Source organism: Dromiciops gliroides, chromosome X (assembly GCF_019393635.1).
Source record: "Dromiciops gliroides isolate mDroGli1 chromosome X, mDroGli1.pri, whole genome shotgun sequence".
NCBI lineage: Eukaryota > Metazoa > Chordata > Mammalia > Microbiotheria > Microbiotheriidae > Dromiciops > Dromiciops gliroides.
Window position 1 is genome coordinate 45,226,335 of NC_057867.1, and position 27,882 is coordinate 45,254,216.

At 40.1% G+C, this 27,882-nt stretch overlaps 1 protein-coding gene across 11 annotated transcripts in view; it reads right to left on the minus strand.

Annotated features, from left to right (window-relative positions):
* SMARCA1 (SWI/SNF related, matrix associated, actin dependent regulator of chromatin, subfamily a, member 1) overlaps positions 1-27,882 on the minus strand; it is a 112,139-nt gene that overhangs the window by 65,863 nt on the left and 18,394 nt on the right. For 4 of the 11 annotated variants that reach the window (XM_043973984.1, XM_043973989.1, XM_043973993.1 and 1 more), the window contains exons 6-12: positions 23,635-23,814; positions 19,124-19,159; positions 16,537-16,659; positions 3,630-3,785; positions 1,865-1,996; positions 1,548-1,628; positions 626-694 (exon numbers count right to left, since the gene is read on the minus strand). In XM_043973984.1, coding sequence (XP_043829919.1) covers positions 626-694; positions 1,548-1,628; positions 1,865-1,996; positions 3,630-3,785; positions 16,537-16,659; positions 19,124-19,159; positions 23,635-23,814 — 777 coding nt within the window. The remainder of the gene's footprint in view (positions 1-625; positions 695-1,547; positions 1,629-1,864; positions 1,997-3,629; positions 3,786-16,536; positions 16,660-19,123; positions 19,160-23,634; positions 23,815-27,882) is intronic. The other 7 variants (XM_043973986.1, XM_043973988.1, XM_043973987.1 and 4 more) reach the window with 7 other exon arrangements.

A 27,882-nucleotide genomic window follows, 5' to 3' on the forward strand; every position in this document is an offset into this window, starting at 1 on the left:
AGCAGTCTTGGCTCTGGGATGTCACTGAGGAAACTCCTTCTAGCAATGCAAGTCATCCCCTTTTGGGCCAAGTCTAGTCTTAGAGAGTGGCCTTGGGCATTGAGAGATTAAGTGACTTGCCCAGAGCTCACACAGCCAAGAAGTGTCAGAGGTGGGGCTTAAACCTGAGTTTTCCTGGCTCTGAGGCCAGCTCTCTATCCTCTGTATCACACTTAAGGAACTAAATTAGGCACTTGGGAGTTGATGGTACAAAATGGATTGGATAGGAAAATAATAAAGTGGGGAAAGGGAAATGGCCTAGTCAGGACAGGCTAGAGTGTGTGAGTAAGTGTGTGATTTTGTGCTCATGTTAAGGTCTCTTCTGTTCTATGTCTACAAAGAGGAAAAAATTCATCTTAATCTTTTTACTAAGGGCACCATATCTAACTAAAACCTGTCAATGTCACTAACATCTCTGCACCCCAGAAATATAAATCCAAAAGGCACTTTCAGGAAGTGACCCGTCAGGATGGGCAGCATCCAAAGCCAGTGACTGCCCACCTCTCTGCCCCCAAGCTAGAGCCAACCCTGGGACTCCATTCATTTCATTTGTATTCACTCAATTCCCTTGGGAACTGTGACTTACTGCATGTAGTCTTTCCACAAGTTTCTGATCACCAAGGCAATTTTTAGTGTCAAACCAGGAATCAAAATCCTATAGAAGGAAGGGAAATAATCTGTAATTAAGTACATAGCTTTTTAAAAAATCAAATTAAGATTTATTCGGACAGCTCACAGTAACTACAAACACAGTGAAGACTATGGTGGGCGCCATGGGAGAAATCTAAGGTGATTATGGAGACACAGAAGGAGACAGGATGTCTAGGCTGCAGGGAAACTGAGGTGGTGGAGGGAAGTCAAGGAAGGCAGTGGCATTTAAGCATGAATGATGGGCAGGATGACCCAGATAGAGATGTAGGGAAATGCACTACAGGCAGAGTGGCCAACAGGAGCAGGGACAGTTGGAATCCAAGGAACTGAACAAAATTTAGTCCTCCACAGTCTACTTTAGTTCTGAATGGAGGTTCACCCTAAATAAAATGTCATTAATAACTATATAAACAGGTAGTGGGAGCTTCCAGTCTAAGGTATGGACCACTGATGCAAAAAAACCCCACAAAAATGATCACATAGACAAGTAGACAAAAAAGGATTAAGCAGGTGTTAAGAGACAAAGGGGCAACCAAAATTTGCAACTGTCTATAAGCAGTTAATTCAGGCTCTGAGGAGAATCCTGCGCAACCATCCACATCCCCATGAAGTTCTGATTGATAGAGCAGCAATTCATGCTTGTAGCAAAAGCAAGGGGAAATGTTATCATCATATACCATGATCCCTTCAGCAGCCAGACCTAAAGGCTTCAAGAAATGACAATGTGAGATCATTTGAAAGACACCCTCTACAGTGGGTTAGCCAGCTTGCTGAAGCAGCACTCAAAACAGCAAAATGGTATTTTTAATGTTAAATGCTTCATGCACAAGCCTGGGCAGGTTGGCACAAGAGGTGACCTGGGCCTGCTCCGGACAATATCTCATAAGTAGGAGCAGCAACGTGCCATGTGCAGTTAGGGGCTGGCTAATCTTGGAACCCTAAGATAAAGAAGAAAAGAAAGAAGACCTTTCCAGGTGTGTCCATTGTAAGATGGTTAAGAACAGCTTCAATTCTTACACAAGCAGAAATGACATGCAGATAAAGTACTATAAATTCAATAGAGTTCTGTTTTGCTAAGTCCTGTCCCCAAACTTCTTTTGAAATCATAGCATCCAATTGGTAAACAGATATTTGTGAGCATGAGAGAATAAAAAAGCACAGGGCTTAAACTTACATCTGCCGAATTGAAGACATCAGGCAACAAGAAATTGAGTAACGCCCAGAGCTCATGCAGATTATTCTGCAATGGCGTTCCAGTGAGTAACAACCGGTTTGTGGTCTTGAACTCCCGAACTATCTCGGAAAGCTGCAAAGATAACAGAGAGATCAATGGTTCTCATTAGTAGGAAGGTCAGAGACTTAGTTCTTCCTCACTCTCTTCACTCTCTACCCACCAAGGAAACTACCAAACTGAAGTTTGCTATGGAGCGAATCATCAAGGAAGGTACCACAATGGAGCATCAATGCATTGGAGCGTGCATCTCTGCGCTGACAGACCACAGACAGTAAGTGGACCTGGGACAGTCTTCAAGAAATTCAAGGTTACAGAGATCAGCCTCAACTACCTCGCCTGGAGGCAAGGCTCAGCATCTTCACCTCAAGGTCTCCTCTCGGCCCATCAACCTTGTTCACCCACATACCTGACTGCTATGCCAAGCACTATGAGGGCCGGTACCAAGTCCAATTTCGTGAACACCCTACATCAAACTTCTAAGGTCTTAGCCATCGAAGGGGATTAAAGGTTTTGCTTCTCAAGGAAAACTTCATATTATTAAAATGCTTCATATGAACTGCTAATGATAATTGCCACACAGATAATATTTTTGTTGTAATTCTTTGCCTGCCCCTTTGATGAAACCAACAGGCAAACTACCATCACACTGCTTCTTTTTTTTTTTTTTTTTAGTGAGGCACTTGGGGTTAAGTGACTTGCCCAGGGTCACACAGCTAGTAAGTATTAAGTGTCTGAGGCCGGACCTGAACTCAGGCACTCCTGACTCCAGGGCCAGCGCTCCATCCACTGCGCCACCTAGCTGCCCCATCACACTGCTTCTTAATGAGCACTGTATTCAGTATGAATCAAACTTGTGCCTGTGGGTGGCACTCTACTTCTGCTTCCCAATAAAATATCCTAGTGGTCCAAAGAGACTCTTCACCCTAACATGAGATGAAGTTTTTCCAGCTGTTGCCAGAAATGAATAGCAAAATCATCAACAAATTTCACTGTGATTCACAACCCTAATCTTATTTTCACAATCAGGAAAGGTCAAGAAAATATTCTGAAATCAAATAACACACTGATCCTCTCAGTAAGAAGCAAAAATTACTTCTAAAATAGGATTACAAAGTTCTTTATTCAATAGAAACCTTGTCTATCATACCAGCATTAACTTAAAAGTAAGAAAAACAAGGGGCAGCGAGTTGGTACAGTGGATAAAGCACCGGCCTTGGATTTAGGAGGACCCAAGTTCAAATCCAGCCTCAAACACTTGACACTTACTAGCTGTGTGACCCTGGGCAAGTCACTTAACCCCCACTGTCCCAACCAATAACAAAAACAAACAAAAAAGCCCCCAAAAAAGTAAGAAAACCATTCAACTTTCATCTTATCTTCAAGGACGAGGCCTAAAAAAATTGATTTTCCAACAAGAGTATATCACAATTCAAACTCATTATTATGGCTTATCATGATCAAATAATAATAACAGTTTTTGTGAAACCTTCAAGAAAGATATAGATCAGTAAGGGGCAGCTAGGTGGTGCAGTGGATAAAGCACCGGTCCTGGATTCAGGAGGACCTGAGTTCAAATCCAGCCTCAGACACTTAACACTAGCTGTATTCATTACAAATCAAACTTGCACTTACTAGCTGTGTGACCCTACGCAAGTCACTTAACCCTTGTTGCCCCACGGGAAAAAAAAACAGATCAGTAACTTACCTTGGACTTTTCATTCTTGATTCTGTGAGCTTCATCGATGACTAAGTACCGCCAATTAAATTTTTTGAACACGGACTTTTCTTTAATTACCATCTCATATGATGTGACACAGACATCCCATTCTCCTGGCATCATTACATCGCGAATGAAAGCAGCCTATGACAGAATAAATGTGTTTCCATTAGAATATCATTATGTGAAGATTACCCAAATCATAGATTCTTAGCAAGCGTCAGAGGATGCTTCTGGGAAAACTCAATAGATGTATGGCCAAAATAAAAAATGGGTTTGGAGCCTCATATTATACAACAGAAGAAATTCTAACTGGACAAGTGACCTAAGTATTTTTTAAATCATTAGAAAATGGCAAGAAAAAAGAAAAACATACTTCTTTCAACTATAGAGAGAAGGGAAAGTTTGATCAAATAAATAGAAGAAAGTTTTAGAGACAAAAATCAACAAGCTTGAGTATATAAAATATTTGGGTTTTTTTTTAAAGAAAAACCTTTGAAATTAAAAGAAAGAAAACAGATTGGTTAAAAAAAATGTATTCAATATATCAGAAAAAAAAGGTGTGCTACCCAAAATCTATATAGGTACTATTACCCAGCCATAAGACTAATGATACATATCCCAATGAGATAAGTGTCAAGGGACATAAACAGACAAATTATGAAAGAAGAAATACAAACTATTAATAACCTCATGAAAATATGCCCAAACTTCCCAATAATCAGAGAAATGCATATCCAAACAACCTTAACAGGCTACCTTGTACCCACTAGATTATCAAATATATAAAAAACTACTAAATTCAATGTTGCCATGGCTGTAGTGGAAGATTTTGGCACCATAAAAATAAAATCATAATTTAGAAGTACACGGAAACATGGAAGGGCCTACAGAAGATACAGAATGAAAAAGAGACCCAAAGCTATACGTGCCAACTAAAGATATACAAAAAAGGAGAAGAAAAGGAAGGCAAGAAAACAGGATCCAAGGTGGCAGACTTGGTATTCCCCTAGAAGAGGACCCAGAACAAAAGCATCCTGGTTTGCTGGTTCCCTTGGGGCTGGGGTAAAGGATGTTTGTTTTGGGAGCAGTTAGGTGGCGCAGTGGATAGAGCACTGGCCCTGGATTCAAGAGGACCTGAATTCAAATTTGGCCTCAGACACTTGACTAGCTGTGTGACCTTGGGCAAGTCACTTAACCCTCATTGCCCTGCCCCCCCCTCAAAAAAAAAAAGCAAAGAAAAAGGATGTTTGTTTTGAGGCTGCCTCTCCCTATCTCAACCAGGGTTGAAAATATAGTGGCCTTGCATGGGTCCAATGCCATTGCTGATTGGCACAAAAGTTTTGACCTGTTCCATTTTTGGACACAGGCAGATCCTTTTGGTCCTGCCTTTTTACAGTCTAAGGGATTTGGGTAAGATTTTTCTCTTGTTTTATGTTTGTTGGATTGTTTTTCATTTTTTTTTCATCCAAAGGTCAAATATACAAATACCTTCAGTTAACAAAAGCCAGTCTTAACAACTTAAAAGGAATTCAGGAAAAAAAAAAAAGGAATTCAGTCAACATCATTGACTCAAACCTTTTTGGAGCCTAAAGTCAGAAAATATCCTTCCTCTCCCCTTATAAAATCTAATTTCATATTTTTATACATAATTTTAAATGGTATATTGAAGTTCATCATGCTTGTTGTAAAAATGCAGGAGCTAATGTATACCAGTGAAGGGAGACAGAGCCTGTGAATGTCAGACGGGAGAGAAAAAGGGAGGGAGAATCAACAGAAAAAAGAAGAACAAAGTTGGAAAGTTGACGTGGGCCTAAACCATGAAACAGAAGGATGACAATTGAAAGGACAGGGCATCAGGAGCCTAAAAGATCCAAAGAGAAGAGGAAAGGCTAGGCAGAAGCAATATGGAAGGGAGACATGGTAGATAGGGCCAAGATGACGAATCCAGATAGAACAGGAGTGGAGGAACCCACCAAAATAAGTCAAATAACCGAAAGGCTGATTATTTAGGTTATTTTATGGGAGAATGTCAAAGGCTAGAGAAGGTAGAAAACACTAGTCTCGTGGCAAAGAAGATGGCAAAAACATTGGTGCAGTTTTGACCAAAAATTAGAAGAACAGATCCAGGACCAAGTAGGAAAAATCCTTTCTCCACCCAGAATCCAGAAGGGGCTACAAAGATAGATCAACCCAAGACTAGAGAGCACGAAGAATATGTAGAGGATGTGACTTTAATGCTTTCAACCCCAAGCAAGCCAGTGGTCAGTGTGAAGTTAACTAACGGGGTCAAAGTTCATATACCCTGAATGCTGAACCTGACATATGTCAAAAGAAATCACCAGAAATTAATATGGGGGCAGTGATAGGCTGTACTGAGAAGGGCCTGCTTGATATAATCATGCTGTAATACTGCTGAGTAACTGAACTTAGCTAGTATAGACTCTTCTCTATAATCTTTACCTTTCAAAGCCAATAAACATTGACTGGGAACCAAACTAACCATGAAAGTTCATTTGACTTCCATTCAACTATTCACTGCAAAATCTTCAAAGTGCAAAGGGATTAGTTAAACTAAGGAGAGAAAATGGGAAAGCTGGGATGGAGGGGGGTCTCCATTTTGTCACTGTGAAAATGTGACTTTGTGGCTTACGCCACCTGCTGGTTCTTTCAAGTTTTGCACAGCACATGTATATTAGTCTTCTCATTTAAAAGAATTAAAATTCTTCTTTGACATCTCTGAACCCTCTCGAGACAGAGTCATAAAATTTTAGCTCTGGAGGATGTCTTCAATCATAAAAGTCCAACCTCTACATTTTTTTTCAGATAAAGACACGAAGGAGAAATCACTTTCCCATGGTTCTTCACATAGTTAGCGACAGAGCTAGGCCTCAGAAACAAATGTGACCCTCAGTTTTGTCCATATCATGTTGTCCTATATATACGTGTATGGGTCACAAAACCAAGGAGGCAATAACTAATATGCATACTTTAAGGACTGGACTGGTACTACACATGCATGATGAGGAGTAACTCTATCAATTTCCCCCAAATAATTCCAGCTATCCCAGAAATCATCTAACTTTGCATTGCTAAAATAATGACTTTTGAAAACACTTGGGGGAAAAGACCATGAACAAAGAGAGCCAAATAACAGGGAACTGTAATCCCTTATAAGTTAAAATTTCTCTAAGTAATGATTCTGCCTACTATGCTTATCTCAACATGCTCCGGGATGCACATTTGATATTATGCTAGTGACTTTCATATCCTCAAATTCCAATTTCCAGTAGGATTACTGAAGTAGGGCCTCAAGGTGATAGAGGTGGCACTAATACTGTATGCAATGAGGCCCTGCTTTCTGTCAAGGAACCCTCCCCTGCCCCAACCCCCCAGGGACAGGAGGGGTCAACAGAGAGAACCATCCAAAAGCTACCATTTCTGAATATTCCATTGTGCAAGAGCCCATGGTGTTCTCCTCTGTTTGTGATCTGTAAAAGACTATATCAGAGGAAGATCGATATGTTAGTAATGCACAGACAAATGCAGATGAATAACTGGTTCAATAACCTAGAGACCTAAAAGACTGAATGGTCTCCCCCCTGCCCACCCCTCAGATGCCTAATTTATTTCTGGAGACTGACAAGGGAAGAAAAGAACCTTCTATTTCCAAATTCATAAGCTGAGTGTCTTAGTATGTGAATGATTTATGAAATTAAATCTAAATCAAGTAATTGTTCTCAAGGTAAAATGAAGAGAGAATTACATAATTCATTGTGTTCCATACTTTGGAGGGTATCTTTTTATAACCCACACAGAAGAGAGTGCTGAACTCTGTTCTCTAGAGGCAGAATCCAAAGATGATAAAAGCTACCCATATCCTCCAGGCAGATTGTTCGGTTCGATATTTGTGCATAAGCAATTATGGACCAAAGTACTAAGTCACTGCTTATTAAGAGTATGTGTGGACAGATTGCTGAATTCCTAAGTCTAGGTCAACAGCAATGCTGTACAAAGTTGAAAAGACTTCAAGGATCAATGTGGCCGCAACAGACTGAGTCTGCTAGTTCAGGACAAGCCTAACTAAAAACCAAGAGTCTCCTCTACCAGAAGGTTAGGCATTAGGTGAAGAATCCTACAAAGGGTCACAGTAAGCCACGAAACAGGTGAAAATATCAAAATGGCCATAGGTCTTGCTGGATCTTCTTCAGCTTCTGCTGTGATGATGACAGAGGAGTCAAAAAAGAGATCCTACATAGGACCATGGCTCTAGAGCCATCGGGGGACCTCAGAGTACAAGTGGTCCCATTTTACAGAAAAAGAAAATGAAGCCCAAATAGTGGAAACTACTTACCCAAGGTCACCGACAGGAGCACAGCTCTAGAGTTAGAAGGAACCTCAGAGGCATCTAGTCCAATCCCTCATTTGACATATGAGGAAACTGAGGCCCGGGGAGGGGAGGTGACTGGTCTAAAGTCACGCAGTCTTTGTATTAGAGAGATGTGAAAACAGGTCCTCAGATTCCAGAGCCAGAGTTTTTCCCATTTTACCATGCTGCCACTCAAGCAGAGACTTTGGAGAATCACATAGTATTTAAATCATCTATAAAGATGAACTACTGGTCCCCAATTTGTTCAAGAACCAGAGTCAAAACCCTACTGGTATCAAAAAACAGCTTGTTGGTAACAAATCCACGTGTATATGACAGTCTTGCTACTAATAAAAGCAAAAAACAAAGGGCTCAGCTTCTGAAGAGCCAACAGAAGTTAGCAGAGATAGTTTTAGCATCCGCCCACCAGCAACAACACATCATTTCATGGGATCTTTGGTCAACTCATCTGCAGACTAGGGACCACAAAATAAAAGAGACCAAAGGCCTAAGTAATCTACTAAAGCATCATACAGACAACCTTAAAGAAAGCCTCAAATAACAAATGTACACAGTTTTGAAAAGAGTAAATTATCAACAACCCAAATCACAAAGAAAAAGAGAAATGCACATTAAAATAACTAATGTCTCACCTGATTCCCCTCAGTGTCAAAGACAATTTAAAAAAAAATATGGAAAGTCAATATCGAAGAAGCCTCTCCCCACTCCAATCCATTCCCCATTCAACCACCAAAGTGGTTTTCCTAAACTGCAGATCTGATTATGTCACTATCCCCACCTCCACTCAATAAACTCCAGTGGCTCCCTATCACCTCTAGGATCGAATACAAAATCCTTTCCTTGGCATTCAAAGCTCTTCCTAACCTAGTCCCCCTCTTTCCTTTCACTTTCTCTGGCTGTCCCCCACCCCATGCCTTGATCTCTAACTCATGGCTTCCCTGGCTTCCTTCAAGTCCCAACTAAAACCCCACCTTCTACAGGAAGCTTTTCCCAATCCCTCTTAATTCCAGTGCCTTCCCTCTGTTAATTATTTTCTATTCATCCTGTACATAGTTTGTTTGTACATATCTGTTTGCTTGTTGTCTCCCCCATTAGATTGTGAGCTCCTTGAGGGCAAGGACCATCTCTCACCTTTTTTTGTATCCCCAGTGCTTAACATAGTGCCTAGCACATAGTAGGTGCTTAATAAATATTTATTGACTGACTGACAATACACTGTTGGTGGAGCTGTGAGTCTGTATGACAATTCTCTTAAACAATTCAGGATTTTGGAAGAGTAACTGAACTATTCAAATCTTTTTTATCCATAAATCCCAACACTAGGTGAAAATTCCAAGGACAAACACAAAAAGGTGGCTCCCATAAACACCAAAATAATTAGAACAGCACTTGTTGTTATAGAAAAGAAATGGAAACAAAACAGACATAAAGAAGTCATGACATATAAATGTAATGGGATGCTCCTGTGCAATAAGAAATAATATGAAGAAGAGATCAAAGAAGCATGAAAAAAGCTATACAAACTGATACAGTGACAAATCAATGACAATAATGTAAACAAGAATGATAATAATGTTAACAAAGACAACACTAAAAGACATCATAACTAAGACTAAAAAATAACTACTTTCTATTCCAGAGAACCAATAATTCAAATAAATCTTTCTCTGAGCATCGACAGATAATGCTATCAGATGCTGTCACTGTACTGTCACAAAACCTTTTGGTTTTGGCAAGACATCTTTCAGCTTCTATGGAAACTTTCTAAGCCACAGGGCATACATCTGCCCCTTCTCCAGGATGAGAAGGCCATATTGAAGGACTAACTCTAGTTTTTTACTCAGAAAAGCTCAATTAGGACGACATGAAATGACTATGGTATAAAAACAAAAGATATCAAATTGAATCTTTTGAAAAGTTTTTTTTAATTGATTTTGTTGTTAACTCACCTTCTTTTCCAAATATATCCTTTCACCCTCCCCTGCCCACAGTTGTCCCTTGTAATAGTGAATAAAAAAGCAAGGGGAAAGGGCAGTTCAGCAAAAGTAACCAATATATAAATTAAGTCTGACAATATATGCAGTGTTCCACATCCCCATTCCCCCACTTCTGAAAAATAAGGAGGAGGGGTTCATTTGCTCATTGTCTCTTCAGGATCAAGGTGAACCACCATAATTTCATAGTGTTCTATTTTGGGGTTTAGTTGCCACTGTTCTTTCCATTTACATTATGGTGGTGATGGTGTATACTGTTTTCATGGCTCTGCTTACTTCACTCTACATCAGTTCATATAAGTCTTCCCACGCTTCTCTGAATTCTTCATATTCATCATTTCTGACAGCACATCAATGGTTCATTGCATTTATGAACCACAATTTGTTTAGACATTTCCCAATTAGTCAATCAATCAAGAAGTATTTATTAATCACCTATTGTGTGCCAGGCATTGTGGTGGGGATACAAGTACAAAGAATTAAATAATCCCTATTTGTAAAGAGTTTCAAATGGGGGAGACGAGTACATGTAAAAATATACACTATAAATATAAAGTGAATAAATTATAAAGTAGTTAAATATAAGTAGTTTAGGAGAGAGGGCACAAGCAGTTGGGGGCGGGGATCAGCAAAGGCTTCATGCTGATGGAGTTGTGAGTTGATCCAACCATTCTAGAGAACAATTTGGAACTATGCCCAAAGGCCTATCAAACTATACATACCTTTTGACCCAGCAATACTACTACTAGGTCTGTATCCCAAAGACATACCAAAAAAAGAGAAAAAGACCTGTTTGTACCAAAATATTTACAACACCTCTTTTTGTGGTGGCAAAGAATTGGAAATTATGGGGATTCAATCAATTGGGGAATGGCTGAACAAGTCGTTGTATATGATTGTAATGAAACACTATTGTGCTAAAAGAAATGAAGAGCAGAATGATTTCAGAAAAACCTGGAAAAACTTACAAGAACTAATGCAAAGTGAAGGGAGCAAAATCAGGAGAACATTGTACACAGTAACAGCAATATTGTAAAACGATCAACTGTGAATGACTTAGGCTCTTCTCATGACAATGATCCAAGACAATTCCAAAGGACTCAGAGTGAGAAATGCTATCTGCTTCCAGAGAAAAGTCCGAATGCAGATCCAAACATACTTTTTTACTTTATTATTCTTGAAATTTGGGGTCTGTTTTCTTTTGTGGCATAGCTTTTGCATGACTGTACATGAATAATCTAGATCAAACTACTTGCCTTCTAAAGGTGAGGGGAGAGGAAGAAGGGAGAGAATTTAAAATTCAAAATTTTGAAAAATGAATGCTAAAAATTTCATTTACATTTAATTGAGGGAAAAAAAATTTAAATCCTCAGAGGAAAAACAATATGATGGTTCATGAGCTACATCTTAAAGGACAATAAAGAGACTGTGAAGAAAAGGCAAGAACGAGCACATTCAGGCACAAAGATGGGAAATGGAGCACCTTGTGTGAGGAATTTGGCTGAATCCCAGAGTATAAGAGGGGGAGTAATGTCCAATTAGTCAGGGAAGATATCTTAGCATCATGTGGTGTAAGGCTTTCAAAGGTAAACTGAGGAGTGTATATTTTATCTTAGATGCAACAGAAGCCACTGGAATTAACTGAGTAAGGGAAGGACATGGTGAGATAAGTACTAAAGGAAAATGACTTTCGTAGCAGTGTGTAAAACAGATTGGAGTGGGAAGAAACTTGGGGCAGAAAGAACAGTTAGAAGGCAATTGCAATAGTCCAGTTGAGAGGGGACAAGGATCTTGAACGAAGGTTATAGCCAGTTATGTAAGTAGAGAGGAGGTATGTTACAAATGTTATGAAGGTAGAAATAGCAAGATATGGCAACTGATTGCCTATGTGGGGTGAAGAATCAAGGATAATGGTGAGATTACAAACCTGGGAAAATGGAAGGATGATGGTGCCTTTGACAGAAATAGGGAAGTTTGAAGGAAGGGAGATCTTAAGCTGGGGGGGGGGGGATAATGAGTTCAGTTTTCTACATTTGGAGCTTAAGATTTCTTCCACTTTGAAAAAAAGCTCAGAGGAGAGAGAGGGGCTGAAATCATAGATCTAAGAATCACCTGGATAACAATGATAGTTAATCCAAGAGAGTTTATGAGGTTACAGAGAGAGAGACAGAGACAGAGAATATAAAATAGAGAGTGAAGATATGAGGGTTTAGGACAGAACTTGGGGAAACACCAACAGTTAGGGGGCATAATGTGTATGATGAATCAGTAAATGAAACTAAAGAGGAGGGTTTAGATAGCAAAAGAAAGTAGTGTCACAAAAACCCAGAGAGGAGACAGTACACAGGAGGAGAGGGTAGTTAATAGCATCAAATGCATCAGACGGGGGCAGCTAAGTGGCGCAGTGGATAGAACACCGGCCCTGGAGTCAGGAGTACTTGAGTTCAAATCCAGACTCAGACACTTAACACTTACTAGCTGTGTGACCCTGGGCGAGTCACTTAACCCCAATTGCCTCACAAAAAAAATGCATCAGACAGGGTTAGAACTGGACCAAGATGATCAGATTTGGCAATTAAGAGATCATTAATAATTTTAGAGAAAGAAGTTTTCATTGAGTCATGAGGTCAAGAAGTCAGATTATAAAAGGGTAAGGAGTGAGGAGAGAGGAAGGAAGGGCAGCAAATACAGAACATTTTTCAAGGAATTTTACTGATAAAGGGAGGAGAAACAGGACAATGACTTTAGGGGATAGCAGGGACTAGTAAAGGTTTCTGTTTTTGTTTTTGTTTTTGTGAGGCAATTGGGGTTAAGTGACTTGCCCAGGGTCACACGGCTAGTAAGTGTCAGGTGTCTGAGACCGGATTTGAACTCAGGTCTTCCTGATTCCAGGGCCGGTGCTCTATCCACTGCGCCACCTAGCTGCCCCTAGTAAAGGTTTTTAAGGATAGAGAAAAGTTGGACATATTTGAAAACTACAGGCAAGGACACAAGAAATTCAAGAGCAGGGGACAATGGAGAATTGAAATAGCTAACTATTGGGTTGAAGTCAGGAAGGGAGAAAAGTGACATCAGAGCAGGGTAATGGCCTGAGAAAATACTGGGGTAGAAGGAACTGAGATTTTTATGGGCTTCTATTGTTTCCAGATCTTTGCTGCTATAAATATTTGGGTGCATATAGAACCTTTCTTTCTATCTTTGACTTCTTTAGGGTATATTGCTAAGCACTGGGTCAATGGCATGGACATTTTAGTCACTTTATCTATCCCCCATCATTCCAAATTGCTTTCCAGAAAGGCTAGATGTCTCCCCAAACTCCTCCCAAAAATTACTGGTTTTTTTAATATGAGAGTCAGAAAAATGAAAACCTGAAATTGACTAATATCTTGGAAAGAAAATGACAGGTTTCCAACATTTAAGTTATTTCAGACATTTCCATATGTGTTACTAGTCAGAACCTATGACCTATACAGATGTCCAAATAAACCCCAAAATAGAACAAAGAATATAGAAAAAATACTCTGTGCAATTATAGCAGCTCCTACCCAATCATTGTAAATAAACTTGGACTATGGAAAATGGCTAAGAGTAAAGACATTGGCAGCTCTTTCTTAGAAAAGTTTAACCAATATTAAAAAAAATCACAACAATGAGGTCAAAAGAGCTCCCGTACTGCTTCAGTCAGTAAACCCTTGATCTCCTTGCCAAGAACAAGTTAGAGCAACACCAATTTGGATTAAACTCCTTGGCAACATATTACAGAGAAAGATGACAAGACTATAAGCAGAATGACCTCGCAAAATAGTGGAAAGTCTTATAAAAAATACCAAAAGTTCTCTGAAAGACTCACCTAGGCTAAATCATCCCATGATTATGTATTTAAGAAACTAGAAAGCAACATGAAAATAAATTACTATCTCTAGCTGTATTGTGCTGTTGTAGTACTATTGCTACCTGTTCTTATCACTGTCAAATTTAACAAAGCATTTGGTAAGTTCTCTTATGATACTCTTAAAAAAGAAATGGAGTCTTATGGGTGAGAATAATACAATAATGATTCAAAACTGCTTGCATGTTTGGACCCAAAAAACAATCATTGGTGAGTCAATATCAACCCAGGGATGAATACCTGATCCATGCCTGGGCAATTTAACATTATTATCAATAATTTAGTGGAATGATTGGAATGACGCCACCTGCTGGAGACTTACTGTAGAAAAGCTCTGCCATGAGGTGAAGGTCTCTGAGGGCCAGACCATGAGTCTTTTCTTTGGCATCAGGAAGTGACATTTGCTTGTGGGAGGAAGAAGGGGGAGCCTGGCGCTCTGACTCTCGCTCTTTCATGTGGACTCTGGCAGAGAGCAGAGCTAGGAATGTGCTCTCCCTTTAATAGATAAATGAATGTAGGCCTTTCTCTCTTTTTACCAAATTCTTATTCTCCTTAATAAATGCTTAAAAGTCTAACTCTTGCTAAAGCTTATAATTTATTGGCGACTACTCATTAGATATTTTAGATAGTTTAGCTAGAATTTTAGCTTTAACATTAGATAAAGGTGGATATGCAAGTGATCAAAAGATAAAAGGGACAGCTAATATACCAGATGACAGTGTGAGGATAAGAAGAAATCTTAGCCTGTAATAAGAAAATGAATATAATAGAGAAAGCTGTAAGGTCTTACAATTGAGGTCAAATAAATGAGGTTCTTAAGTACAAGCTGGGGGAGGTGTAGGGAGACAAGCAATTAGTCTGGGAACTCTGGTGAACGGCAAACTCGGTCTAAGTCCATAATGCAATACGGTAGCCAGAAAAGTGAACGCTACTTTTGGATATTAAAAAAACAATGTAAACTATCTTTACATGTAACGGAAAAAATAAAATACCTTATATGTAAAAAAAAAAATTTAGGATTTTGTGTATAATAAAAAATCAAAACACTTTTAAAAAAAATGTAGGGGCAGCTAGGTGGCGCAGTGGATAGAGCACCGTCCCTGGAGTCAGGAGTACCTGAGTTCAAATCCGGCCTCAGACACTTAACACTTACTAGCTGTGTGACCCTGGGCAAGTCACTTAACCCCAATTGCCTCACTAAAAACAAAACAAACAAACAAAAAAAAACCAATGTAGGGGCAGCTAGGTGGCGCAGTGGATAGAGCACCAGCCCTGGAGTCAGGAGGACCTGAGTTCAAATCCGGCCTCAGACACTTTAACACTTACTAGCTGTGTGACCCTGGGCAAGTCACTTAACCCCAACAGCCTCACCAAAAAAGAAAACAAAACCACACACAATGTAGACATTGAAAGAAGTACAGAATCCAGGACCAGGGAGGTGATAGCCTTGCTTTGTTCCGCCATGGTCAGAGTCTTTCTAGAGTATTTTAGGAAAGACAGTGAGAGAGTATGCAGAGGAAGGCAACCAAGGTACTGAAGAAACTCCAATTCACTCCATGAGGATGGAGTGGAGGAACTGGGCATATTTAACAAGAAGAGAAGACTTGGTGGGGGGAAGGGGGATGTGAGAGCCATCTTCAAGTCTTTGAAAGTCAATCACCAGGAAGACAGATTCGATTTGATGAAAATCAGATTTAGAGATGGAAGGAACGTCAGAGGTCAGGTTCCGCTTGGCCCCAGAGGGTAGAAACTAAGAACAACAGGGAGAAGTGGCAAAGAGGTACTTGAGACTTCCTAACAATTAGAGGTTATTTACCAGTAGACAGGGCTGCTTTATGAGGTCTGGGGCACCCCCTTTCCCCTGCCCCTGGTGACTCAACATTTTAGGCAAATTGGCTGCTCACCTGCTGGGAATCCTGTAGAAGGGATTATTGTTCAGGAATGGGTTGGACCATCAATTAGGCCCTTTCTAACTCACGGATTCCGGAACAATTGAACCACCACATTTAGACTAGCCCCTTGGTACCAAATGAGAAATCAGAAACTGCGTCCAAAAAAATAAAGTCGGAAAGAAAAGCTACAACAACAGGAGATATTCATACAGGAGGCAAAACAATTTTCAAAAACCCTTAGAATTCCCTCTTTTCTATGTAGAGGCGGAGGACTGTGTGGGGAACATTGTATAAACTGCCAGACTTGTTCAATGAGTAGTGCTTACCTGCCCTCCCCCGACCCTCTATTTTATCATCTTCATTACAAGGGATGGCTCTCTGGGTGGGGCAGGGAGAGGAATATACTCCAAAATGAAGGTGATATAAAATTTTAAAAGATATCTTATTTTCCTCAGATGAAAAATAAAGAATAAAAATCTTTAAAACACTCAGAAACACTTTCAAGCTCCCAAAAGAGGAAGATTGCCCCAAAATGGAAAATTATCACTGACTATACCATTATTGCTCCCTCCCAAAAGTCAACCAAGAAGACAGCAATAACTACTTTCTCATCTCTAAAAAACTGTTACGGTTTCTATGCATGGATTGAAGGTATCCTTGATGGAAATACAGTATGTGAAAGGAACAGATTGGCTTTTGCAGACAATTCTCTTAATTAACAGAGGTTTACCAAATACAAAAACTTAGCTGCCCTTGATGAGTTCAAGACACCAGGCCCAGATGAACTACATCTTCGAGTACTGAAAACCTGGCAGCTGTGAAGGCTGGACCACTGCCAGTGACCTTTGCGAGCCTGTGGAGAGGTTACATCGTAGAAAAAAATTTTTAAAACACAAGGACACTGCAGATCGACGGTGAGGCAGAGAATTCATAATGAAAGGATAGAGGAGATCACAAAAGGCAAAAAGAAACCATTTTGATAAGTGCAAAAATGACAAGTTGGCTTTTTATTTTCACAAACAAAACCATTATAACTGGGATCAGAGAAGAAACTGTGTAAGTACCAAAATCAGTATCTTTGACTTTATCCCAAATCTTTAATAACAGTCTCACATCCAAAATAGAGGGAAATCTCACAAATTTAAGACCAAGCATCATTCCCCAATAGGTAAGTGGTCGAAGGGGATGAATAGCTCTCAAAAGAAAAATGGTTGGACTTCCATAGTTGGTTTTTAATTATCCAGAGTGATGAAGAAAATCCATGGCCTGAATAAACATAATTTTTTTCTGTTTGTTTTTGTTTCTGTTTTGCAGGGCAATGGGGGTTAAGTGACTTGCCCAGGGTCACACAGCTAGTAAGTGTCAAGTGTCTGAGGCCAGACTTGAACTCAGGTCCTCCTGACTCCAGGGCCAGTGCTTTATCCACTGCGCCACCTAGCTGCCCCTATAATTTTTTTTTTAAAAAGAAAAATGGCAAACCATCAGAGCAGTCTATTTTTTTTTAATGCTTCCAAATTACTGATAAGATGGGAACTAGAAATAAAAACAACTCTGAAGTTTCACCTCACACCCATCCCATTGGTCAAGATGATAAAAGATGGAAATAATGTCTGGGGTGGGGAGTGTTACAACTATTTTGAAAAGCAATTTGAAATTTTGAGAGAAGTTATGAGACTATTCATACCCTTGGCCTGAGCATTCCATTCTTGTACATATACCCCAAAGAGGTCAAAGACAGAAAGATCCCACATATAGTGAAATATTCATAGAGGCATTTGTGGTGGCAAAAAAAGAAAGAACAAAACAGGTTAGAAATTCAACTAGATTTAATTCAAGAAACATTTCTTCATCCACTTTGAACCAGGTGCAAAGGTAACAGAGACAAAAACGCAAGTTTCTAACTTCAAGAGGCTTACATTTGGCGGGTAGGGGGAGAGGGATTCAATACATACAAAGGCAAACAAGTACACAAACTGGGAGGCACGGGGAGAGGTCACTAGCAAATGGGGAATGTGGAAATGCCTGCTTGAGGTGGCAGTACTTTAGCTAAGCCTTGAAGGCAGCTAGGGAATCCAAGAGACAGAGATGAGAAGCAAGAGCATCCCAGCCCATGCAAAACTAGAGTAACTGAATGTCATTTACAGGGAATAGCAAATTTGTCTAGGAAGCAGACTGCATGCTGGGAGATAATGTATAATTAGTCTGGAAAGATGCTGGAGCTAGACTGTAAAGGCCTATAAAGGTGAAACATTGGGGGTTTTGTCCTTTATCCTAGATGCAACAGGGAGCCCCTGCAGCTTCTTGAGCAGAGGCATGGCATGTGAGATGTGGGCTTGAGGAATAGCACTTGGGCGGATGGATTGGCAAGGGAAGACACACAAAGCAGGGATGTCAATTAGGAGGCCAGCACAATAATCCAGGGTTGAGGTGGTGAGGGCCTGAATTAGAGTGGCTATGGAATGAGGGGAAGAAAGGGGAGAGACTTAAAGGATGTTGCAGAGGCAGAATTAATCAGAACTGGCAAATGATTTAATGGGGGGGGAGGGGAAGGGGAGTGAATGAGAGCGAAGAAAGTAGGTGCCCATCAAGTGGGACCTGGCTGAGCAAATAGTGGGATATGAAAAGTAATGGATTATTGTGCCACAAGAAACAATGGATATGAGGAATTCAGAGGAACATGGAAAGACAATTCAGAGCGAGAGTTCTAAAAGCAGCAGGGCATTTTAAAAATAAGCGCACAGAAACCAATGCAGAGCAAAGAAAGCACAATCAAGAGACCAAGATACACAATAATTACAATAATATAAATGAAAACAATACTAAAAGGCAGCTAAACTCAGGATAAAAGCAAGGCCCAATGTCGATTCCAAAGAACAAAATGATGAAATATATCTCCCTCTTCTTGGCAGAAAGGTGGGAGGGGGGAATTATCAGTTTCAGGTGTCATACAAGCCACCTCTGGTGGCTTGATCATTGATTGATCATTGTCAATTGGGTTTTGCTTCACTATGGTTGTGGGAACAATTTTGGGAGACATTTATGATGTGAAAAACAAAAAGGCACCCATAAAACTTGAAAAAAAAAGAAAGATTGTTGAGAATGAGATGAGTATACAGCAGGACCGGAAAGAGGCAAATGCTGTCCCAATTTTCCAGAACAGAATCCACAGGCTTTGGGCTAACGAACTTGACTTTGAATCCTGGCAAAAATCTGGAACATACTGTTAGAGGGATGGTTAGTAAGCATTTAGAAATAGAAACAATGATCACAAAGAGACAGCAAAACCAAAAAAAAAAAAGAGATCAGGCCTTACTAACCTTATTTTGTTTTTTGACAGGTGGAACAAGGGAATGCTAGAGATATAAAGTGTTTCTAGATTTTAGCAAAGCATATGAGAAAGTCTCTTGTTATATACTTGTGAAAAAGAGAAGCATGAGTCAAACAATACTACGCTTAGATAGATATGGAATTGGTTGAGTGTCTGCACTCAAAGAGTAGTTATTAATAGGTCAATATCATCTGGAAGGATATCTTCAATTATGTGCCCCAGGGATCTATGCTTGGCCCTGGGTTACTTAACAGTCTTATCAAGATTTGGATAAAGGTATAGATGGTAAGCATATCAAATTTGCAAATAACAGAAAAGTGAAGGGTTAGCAAAATATATTGGATGAGAGGGTCATGATTTTTTAAATCCTGGCAGGTTAGAATTTTGGCTCAAATCTAATCAAATGAAATTCAATGTCATCTTACACTTGAGTTCAAAAAATCAGTTTCACAAGTATAAAATAGCGCAGTTGTGGCTAGACAGCAGTTAATCTAAAAACTATCTAGAAATTTTAGTAGATTGTGAGCTCAATGAGTCTGACAGAGCAGCTAAAAAAAGCTAGCGTAATCTTAGGCTCTGGTGAAAGAGCAGAGAATCCAGAAGGGGGGAGGTACTAAGTCCCATTGTTCTTTGCCCTGGTCAGGCCAAAGCTGGACAGTTTTTGGTATCACATTTTAGGAAAGACATTGATAAACTGGAGCACATCCAAAGGTGGGTAACCAGACTGATGAAGAACCTCAAGATCCTACCAGATGAGCAGCAGTTGAAGAAACTTGAGGTTTAACCTGGAGAAGAGAAGACTCTGGGGCATGTGACAGGCATCCTCAAGTATCTGCAAGGCTTATATGTGGAAGACATCCTAGCAGTGTGTTCTGCTCAGACCCTGAGGGAAGAACCAGGAACAGGGGGCAGAAGTGCCAAAGAAGAAGGGAAATTGAAGGTTGCTGTTAAGGAAAAGGTAACAACTATAGATGGGAAATGGACTACCTCAAAAGAGAAGGGCTTTTCCTTTACTGGAGGTCTTCAAGAAAAATTTCAATGATCACTTCTTGGATATACTGCAGAGGAGATTCATGGTTCATCTTTGTTTTGGGCTACATGGTGTTGTGGTCCCTTTCAACTCTGAGATTTGGTGTGTCTGCATGGATGAATTACTGATGTGTACATTAACAAATGCCAGTGAAATCATGGATCCATCAAAAGTATTAAGTCAATTTTTTTTCTATTTCCTCTCAAGTCCTACAACAATAGTCACTGTGTAGTAGGTTGACAGGAGGAGACTGGTAAATTCTTTCCACTTTGTCCTCTGCTTTGAAGAGATCTAGGAAGTTTTCTCTTATGAGTTCTTAAGATATGATGTCGTTGTCTTTTTTGTTGTTGTTAATGCTTTTCAGGTAGTCCAATGATTCTTAAATAATCTCTCCTTGATCTGTTTTCCAGATTAGCCGGAGGGGGGGGGTTGCTGTATCTTACATTTTCTTCCATTTGTTTTCAGCCTCTTGACTTTGTTTTTAACATTTTTTGTTGTCTCATACAGTCATTAGCTTATACTTGGTCAATTCTGATTTTTAGGGACTTCTCTTACATGAGGTTTTAGACCTGTTGCTCGAAGTTGTTTACTCCCTTTCCAAATCTTTCTTTCACAGCTGTTTCTTTTCCTGTTGTTTTTTTTTCTATAGCACTCTCATTTGTTTTTTTTAAATCATCTTTAGGGGGCAGTTAGGTGGTGCAGTGGATAAGGCATGGGCCCTGGATTTAGGAGCACCTGAGTTCAAACCCGACCTCAGACACTTGACACTTACTAGCTGTGTGACCCTGGGCAAGTCACTTAACCCTCATTGTCCCATTCAAAAAAAATCATTTTTAGTGCTTTTTTAAACTTTTGTTTCATTTATTCCAAGAATTCTGTTTGGGCTCATGTCCAAGATGTATATTTCTTTGAGACTTCACCTATAAATATTTTAGAGTCATTCGCTTTTTCTGAGTTTGTGTCTTGGGCATTCTTATCACCATAATAATGCTTTATGATAGGATTCTTTTTGGTTTGCTTATTCTCCCAGCCTACTTCCTGACTTTGGACTTTATAATAGGGTTGGGCTCTGCACACATTGGGGGAGAGAGATGTCTGGCCTGACATCTTTTCCTCAAGTCCTCCTGCTTTCTTGGGCTACTAAGTTTTGTGTTACTGGATCTCAGGAAGAGCTCAAGCTAAGCATGTATGAGCTTTTAGTGCCCCCACAAGTGGTGTGATATGGGGCAAAATCTGATCACTGCCGTCCTGGTCTAAACTCATCAAGGTCCTAATCCAGGTTTGGGTCTGAGCAATACTACTATGAACCTATCCCTGTTTGGAAGTTCCAATAGACTGCTGCTGAATTCAGTCACTATCAGCCAGCTAGGAATCTCTTCTGGTTCTGAGGCACAGCACTGCAGGCTCTTCCTTGGTCTGGGATTCCTGTTCTGATTATTCCTCTTGAAGGCTTCAGACTAGGCTGGAAGCTAGAACTGAGACTGCTCTATTCCTGGGGTCAGAGTTATAAGATACTGCTTGAGTCTGAACTTCTTTCTCACTCGGTATATAGTCTACATATACTATACTCATTAGAGCCTAGGATGCTTGACCACTCCATATCCCAGAATGCTGTTCCTGACACAGTCTCCTCAGTCTGACCTGGATCTGCAACCCAGAGCTGGGTAATGAGTGATAGGGCTGTCAGCTGTTACTTGTTCCCAATCTCTGCACAAGATCACAAGTCTGGGGTCTTTGTCTTGCCTGGTACACAGCCTCATCCTCTTTTAGTCCACGAGGAGAAATGTTTCCCATGGCACACTCCTGGCCAGATCCCATCCTATGTCCACAGGACTCTCTTTCTATCACCCTAGGCCAATCTGAGCTAGAAAAATGACTCACCGTGATTTTTTTACTTGGATTTTCCCAATCAGAACTTGGTCAGACATGGTGGCTTATATCTATGGAAGAGCTGGGCTTTCTTCTTCATGCTATTCCACAATCTTGGCTCTGCCCTCTTCCCTGCCCCACCCTCATGCTTCACCTATACACATTACCAAACTATAGATTGGTCTCTGAAAATGAAAGTACTGCATTTGAAGCCAGAGGACCTGGGTTAGAATCCTGGCTCTGCCACTTACTGCCCATGTGACTTTAGGCAAGTCCCTTCCCCTCTCTGGTCCTCAGTCAAATGAAAGGACTAGATTAGACAGATCGCTTCTTAGGTTCCATTCAGCTCAAAATCTATGGTCCTACAAGTAAGTCTATATACTTCAGTTTAACAAGCACTTATTAAGCACCTGATATATTATGGTACTGAGTTAAGTGCTGAGTATACAGAGAAGAAAATGAAAAATGCTCTGCGTCCTCAAGAAGCTTACATTCTACACGACAATTTGAGAAGTGACACAGCTTTAACAAGTAGGCGATTCAGGAAAGCCTTCCTGAGGGGGTGGCACCTGAGTTAGGCCTTGAAGGGACCTAAGCATTGTACAACAAAGGGCCGAGGAGGTGGCGCATTCCAAGCAATGAGGCATGGTCTGTGCCAAAGCGTGAGGGAGGGACATGGAAGACCACACGCAGGAAACCACAAGCAGGCCGCTTTGGCTCAAATGTAGAGCGCAAGAAAGAGAGCAACGTAACGTGAAATAAGCCTGCAAAGGTAAGCAGGAGCCAGACAAAACCAGGAAACAATTGCAATGCGCAAGGCTATCCACACACATAGAAATAAAATATTCTTCCCTTGCAAACAAAATCGAATCTAAGCCAAGAATCACAGCAGATGTCCAAGCCATACACATTTACAGAAGAGCTTTTGGCTTCAAAAGCAGAAAATACTGCTTATTTCCATCTAACATCAACCATTTAGCCAAAGATAACATTTTCGGGAATAGACACACCTATCCTGGTAAGATAAAGCAAATAACTGACCATGAGTTCAATTTCAAAATGCTTAATTCTCCACTAGTTTAAAAAATGAATTGTGTATGAGAAGAATCATCTGGATGGATGGAAAGTGAAGGAAAGCAAACCAGGAAAACAAGATAAATATTGACTACCACAATGCAAATGGCAAGAAAGAAGGCGAAAAAAGGAAGCCGAGCACTGTGGGATTCTAATGCCCCAGCATGACCCTGAAGGAGAGATCTGAGAGTGCCCGGCACCCTCCCTCCTTTGCACAGGTCAGGGGATATGGGTGTGGATGATGACACAGTTGGCTGATGTGTTGGTTGGTCTTCCTGAACTATTTTTTCCCCTCTTTCTTTTTTGATTCTTCATAATAACGAATGGCTCTCTGGTTGCGGCAGGAGGAGGAAATAGTTAGAAATGAAAGTGCTAGAAGAAGACAAGATAGCAATAATACAATTTTGAAGCAAAACAAGCTTGGCTAGTTTTGTAGCTACTAGCAGGAAGTCAAGGCAGCTCAGAAAGCACAGCATGAAAACACTGCTCTTCCCAAGCGCCACTGGATATACCTGGTTCTTACTTACTCTTGCATCCTTGTCCCCAATGAGACAAACAGCACGGAGAGAGGGCACCCAGCGTTTAAATTCATTCATCCAGTTGTGTAAAGTCGATTTGGGAACCAGAACCATGTGAGGCCCAGGAATGTTCCGATAGTGTTTTAGATAGCCAAGCAATGCAATCGTTTGTAAAGTTTTTCCAAGACCCTGTATTTATAAAACAAAACAACAAAAACAAAACAGGAAATAAGTCACAAAACTTTAGACAACAAAATATTTTGTTAGTGCTAACACTGGAATAGAACATTTGCCCATTCTTCCACATGGAGAATCATGACTAAAAAAAGTACAATTGTTTCCCAACTTTCTGCCTCCCTTCTAGTTTTGAATGCATTGCTTCTGTTTGTACAAAAACTTTTTAATTTAACGTAATCAAAATCATCCATTTTGCATTTCATAATATTCTCTATCTTGTTTGGTCATAAACTGCTCTCCTTTCCAAAGATCTGAAAGGTAGACTATTCCTTCCTCTCCTAATTTACCTATGGTTTCACCTCTTATGTCTAAATCATGTACCCATTTTGACCTTATTTTAGTTTAAGGTGTAAGATGTTGGTCTATGTCTAATTTCTGCCATACTATCTTCCAGTTTTCCCAGCAGTTTTTGTCAAATACTGAATTCTTATCCCAGAAGCTAGAGTCTTTGGGTTTATCAAACAGTACATTACTAAAGTCTCCTGTGCCCAGCCTATTCCATTGATCCTCCACTATATTTCTTATCCAGTACCAAATAGTTTTGATGACTGCCACTTTATAGTAGAGCTTCAGATTTGGTACAGCTAACCCAACTTCCTGTGCATTTTTCTTTTTCTTTTTTTTTTAGTGAGGCAATTGGGGTTAAGTGACTTGCCCAGGGTCACACAGCTAGTAAGTGTTAAATGTCTGAGGCCGGATTTGAACTCAGGTACTCCTGACTCCAGGGACGGTGCTCTATCCACTGTGCCACCTAGCTGCCCCTTCCTGTGGATTTTTCATTATTTCCCTCTATATTCTTGACCTTTTGTTTTTCCAGATGAATTTTGTTATTATCTTTTTAGCTCTATAAAATAATTTTTAGGTAGTCTGATTGGTATGGCACTGAATAAGTAAATTAATTTAGGTAGAATTGTCATTTTATTATATTAGTTCGGCCTATCCATGAGCAATTGATATTTCTCCAATTATTTAGATCTGATTTGATTTGTGTGAATTAGGTAAATTAGGAAAGGAAGGAGTAGTTTACCGCTCAAATCTTTGGAAAGGAGAACAGTTTATGACCAAACAAGAGATAGAGCGAATATTATGAAATGCAAAATGGATGATTTTGATTACATTAAATTTTAAAAAAAGGTTTTGTACAAACAGAAGCAATGCATCCAAAATTAGAAGGGAGGCAGAAAGCTGGGAAACAATTTTTATAGCCAGTATTTCTGATAAAGGCCTCATTTCTAAAATGTAACAGGAACTAAATCAAATCTATAAGAATCCAAGTCATTCCCCAATTGAGAAATGGTCAAAGGATAAGAACAGGCAGTTTTTGATGAAGAAATCAAAGCTATTTATTGCCATGTGAAAAAATGCTCAAAATCACTATTGATCAGAGAGATGCAAATTAAAACAACTCTGAGGTACTACCTGACACCTATCATATTGGCTAATATGACAAAAAAGGAAAATAATAAATGTTGGAGAAGCTGTGGAAAAATTGGAATGCTAATACATTGTTGGTGGAGCTGTGAACTGATCCAACCATTCTGGAGAGCAATTTGGAATTATGCCCAAAGGGCTATAAGGCTGTGCATACCCTTTGACCCAGCAATACCACTTTTGGGTCTTTTTCCCAAAGAGATCATAAAAAAGGGAAAAGGACCCACATGTACAAAAATATTTATAGCTGCTCTTTTTGTGGTGGCAAGGAATTGGAAGTTGAGGGGATGCCCATCAATTGGGGAATGGCTGAACAAGTTGTGGTCTATGAATGTAATGGAATTCTATTGTGCTGTAAGAAACAATGAGCAGGAGCAGTTCAGAGAAACCTGGAAGGACTTGCATGAACTGATGATGAGTGAGATGAGCAGAACCAGAAGAACATTGTACACAGTATCATCAACATTATGTGTTGATCAACTGTGAGAGACTAGATTATTCTCACCAATACAACAGTACAAGAAAGTTCCAAAGGACTCATGACAGACAGAAAAGACTCTCCAAATCCAGAAAAAAAAAGAACTGTGGAATATGGATGCTGATCGACCTATACTATTTTTTGTTTTTGCTGCCATTGTTTTTCTTTTTTACGGTTTTTCCTTTTTGCTCTGATTCTTCTCTTATAACATGACTAATGCAGAAATATGTTTATTTATTTATTTATATTTTAAAAAACCTATATCAGATTACCTGCTGTCTAGGGGAGAAGAGGAGGGAGGGGAAGGAGAAAAATTTGAAATTGGAAATCTTATAAAAACAAATGTTGAAAACTATCTCTACGTGTAACTGGAAAATAATAAAATACTTTTATTTTTAAAAAAAGAACAATTAAAAATACAACTGGGGCAAAAGTCAACTTTGATTCTTAGTCAGTATTTACTGAGTCAACAAAAGAGGAATGTAACAACATGCCAGGAACCACTGGAGTTGAGGAATTCTAAACACATTCAATCCAATCCAACAAGCATCAATTACACACATACCATGTACAAGGCACCATGCTGGATATGGGAAAAGAAATACAAAATGAAAAACCATCTCTGCCTTCAGAGTGCTTGTGTTGGGTTGGGGTTGGGGAGGGGTAGGGGGATACTATAAAGAATGTCAACAGGGGCAGCTAGGTGGTGCAGTGGATAAAGCACCAGCTCTGGATTCAAGAAGACCTAAGTTCAAATCTGGCCTCAGTTACTTGCCACTAGCTGTGTGACCTTGGGCAAGTCACTTAACCCTCACTGCCCTACCCCTCCCTCAAAATGCCAACAGACCCATGTATACACAGGATTATTTAAGAAGGAAGAGAGCATTGCCCACTAAGTAGGTCAGGAAAGGCTTACCATAGGAAGTGGTACCCAAGCTAAGCCTTGAAGGAAGTTCAGTAAAGAGCCAGAATACATTCCTGACACAGGATTTTGCCTGTACAAAGGCAAGGAAATAGGAGTTGGAAAGCCAAGTTCTGGAGATCAAGTAGTAGAACAATTTGGCTGGAACTGACAATCCATTATGTGCTTCTGGACTCTTAGTCAAATTACGCATTTTGTGCTTATTCCTCAAGTAAGGCTTCCCTTTAATGAGCTATCTGTGGCTACTGGCCCGCTTGTTTCCCAGTGTCCTCAAAGCACGTAAGGCAAGAGGTTGCTCTAGTGATATTCATGCCCTGTCAAGGTACCTGTGGCATTTCCCCATCATCCTATAGCTCTTTCAGATGTTTAATATCATTAAGAGGCTATTATATGATACTGGAACTATGTAGGTGGCATTCAGAGACTTCTTTGGTTAACAGAGATTCCAGTGTGTCTCCAGAATCCAATAATTGGGAATGCACCCAACGAAGTCCTCCCAGAGGCACCCCATCATACCAGAGGTGACCCTGGAGTCTTGAAGGCTCTGGCATAGTTAAGTAAACCACAAAAGTCTTCCCTTACAGTCCCAGAGGTAGATTGCCTCTGTCATGCAAGAACCGGCCTCCTTCACATGGCTTATTACCAGAAGGTTAGCCACTAAGTAATCAATTTCTTTGCCATGAATGGATATTAATCTCCACTACTGCAGAGAATAACCTGGTAGATACAATTCAACTCAACATTTATTAAGCATCTACTGTGTAGAAGGTACTGTGCCCTCAGAAATCATATATACCCAGTGGAGTATATCAGAGCCTCACTAGATTAACCAGATCAAAGAGCTCCATTCCCTTTTATCGACTGCCATTACTTTTGTCTAGTAGCCAGCCTCGAGGTGATGCTACCTCAAAATCTGCCAGCTAGTTACATATGCATCTTAGTGCAAGGAATTCTGGGTCCATTCTGAAGCTCTACAATAGAACCAAGGCAGGTGAAGAGAACCCAGCAATGCAGGTTAAAAAGCCCTGCCTCTAGGGGCAGCTAGGTGCCACAGTGGATAAAGCACTGGCCCTGGATTCAGGAGGACCTGAGTTCAAATCCAGCCTCAGACATTTGATACTCTAGCTGTGTGACCCTGGGTAAGTCACTTAACCCTCATTGCCCCACCAAAAAAAAAAAGCCTTGCCTT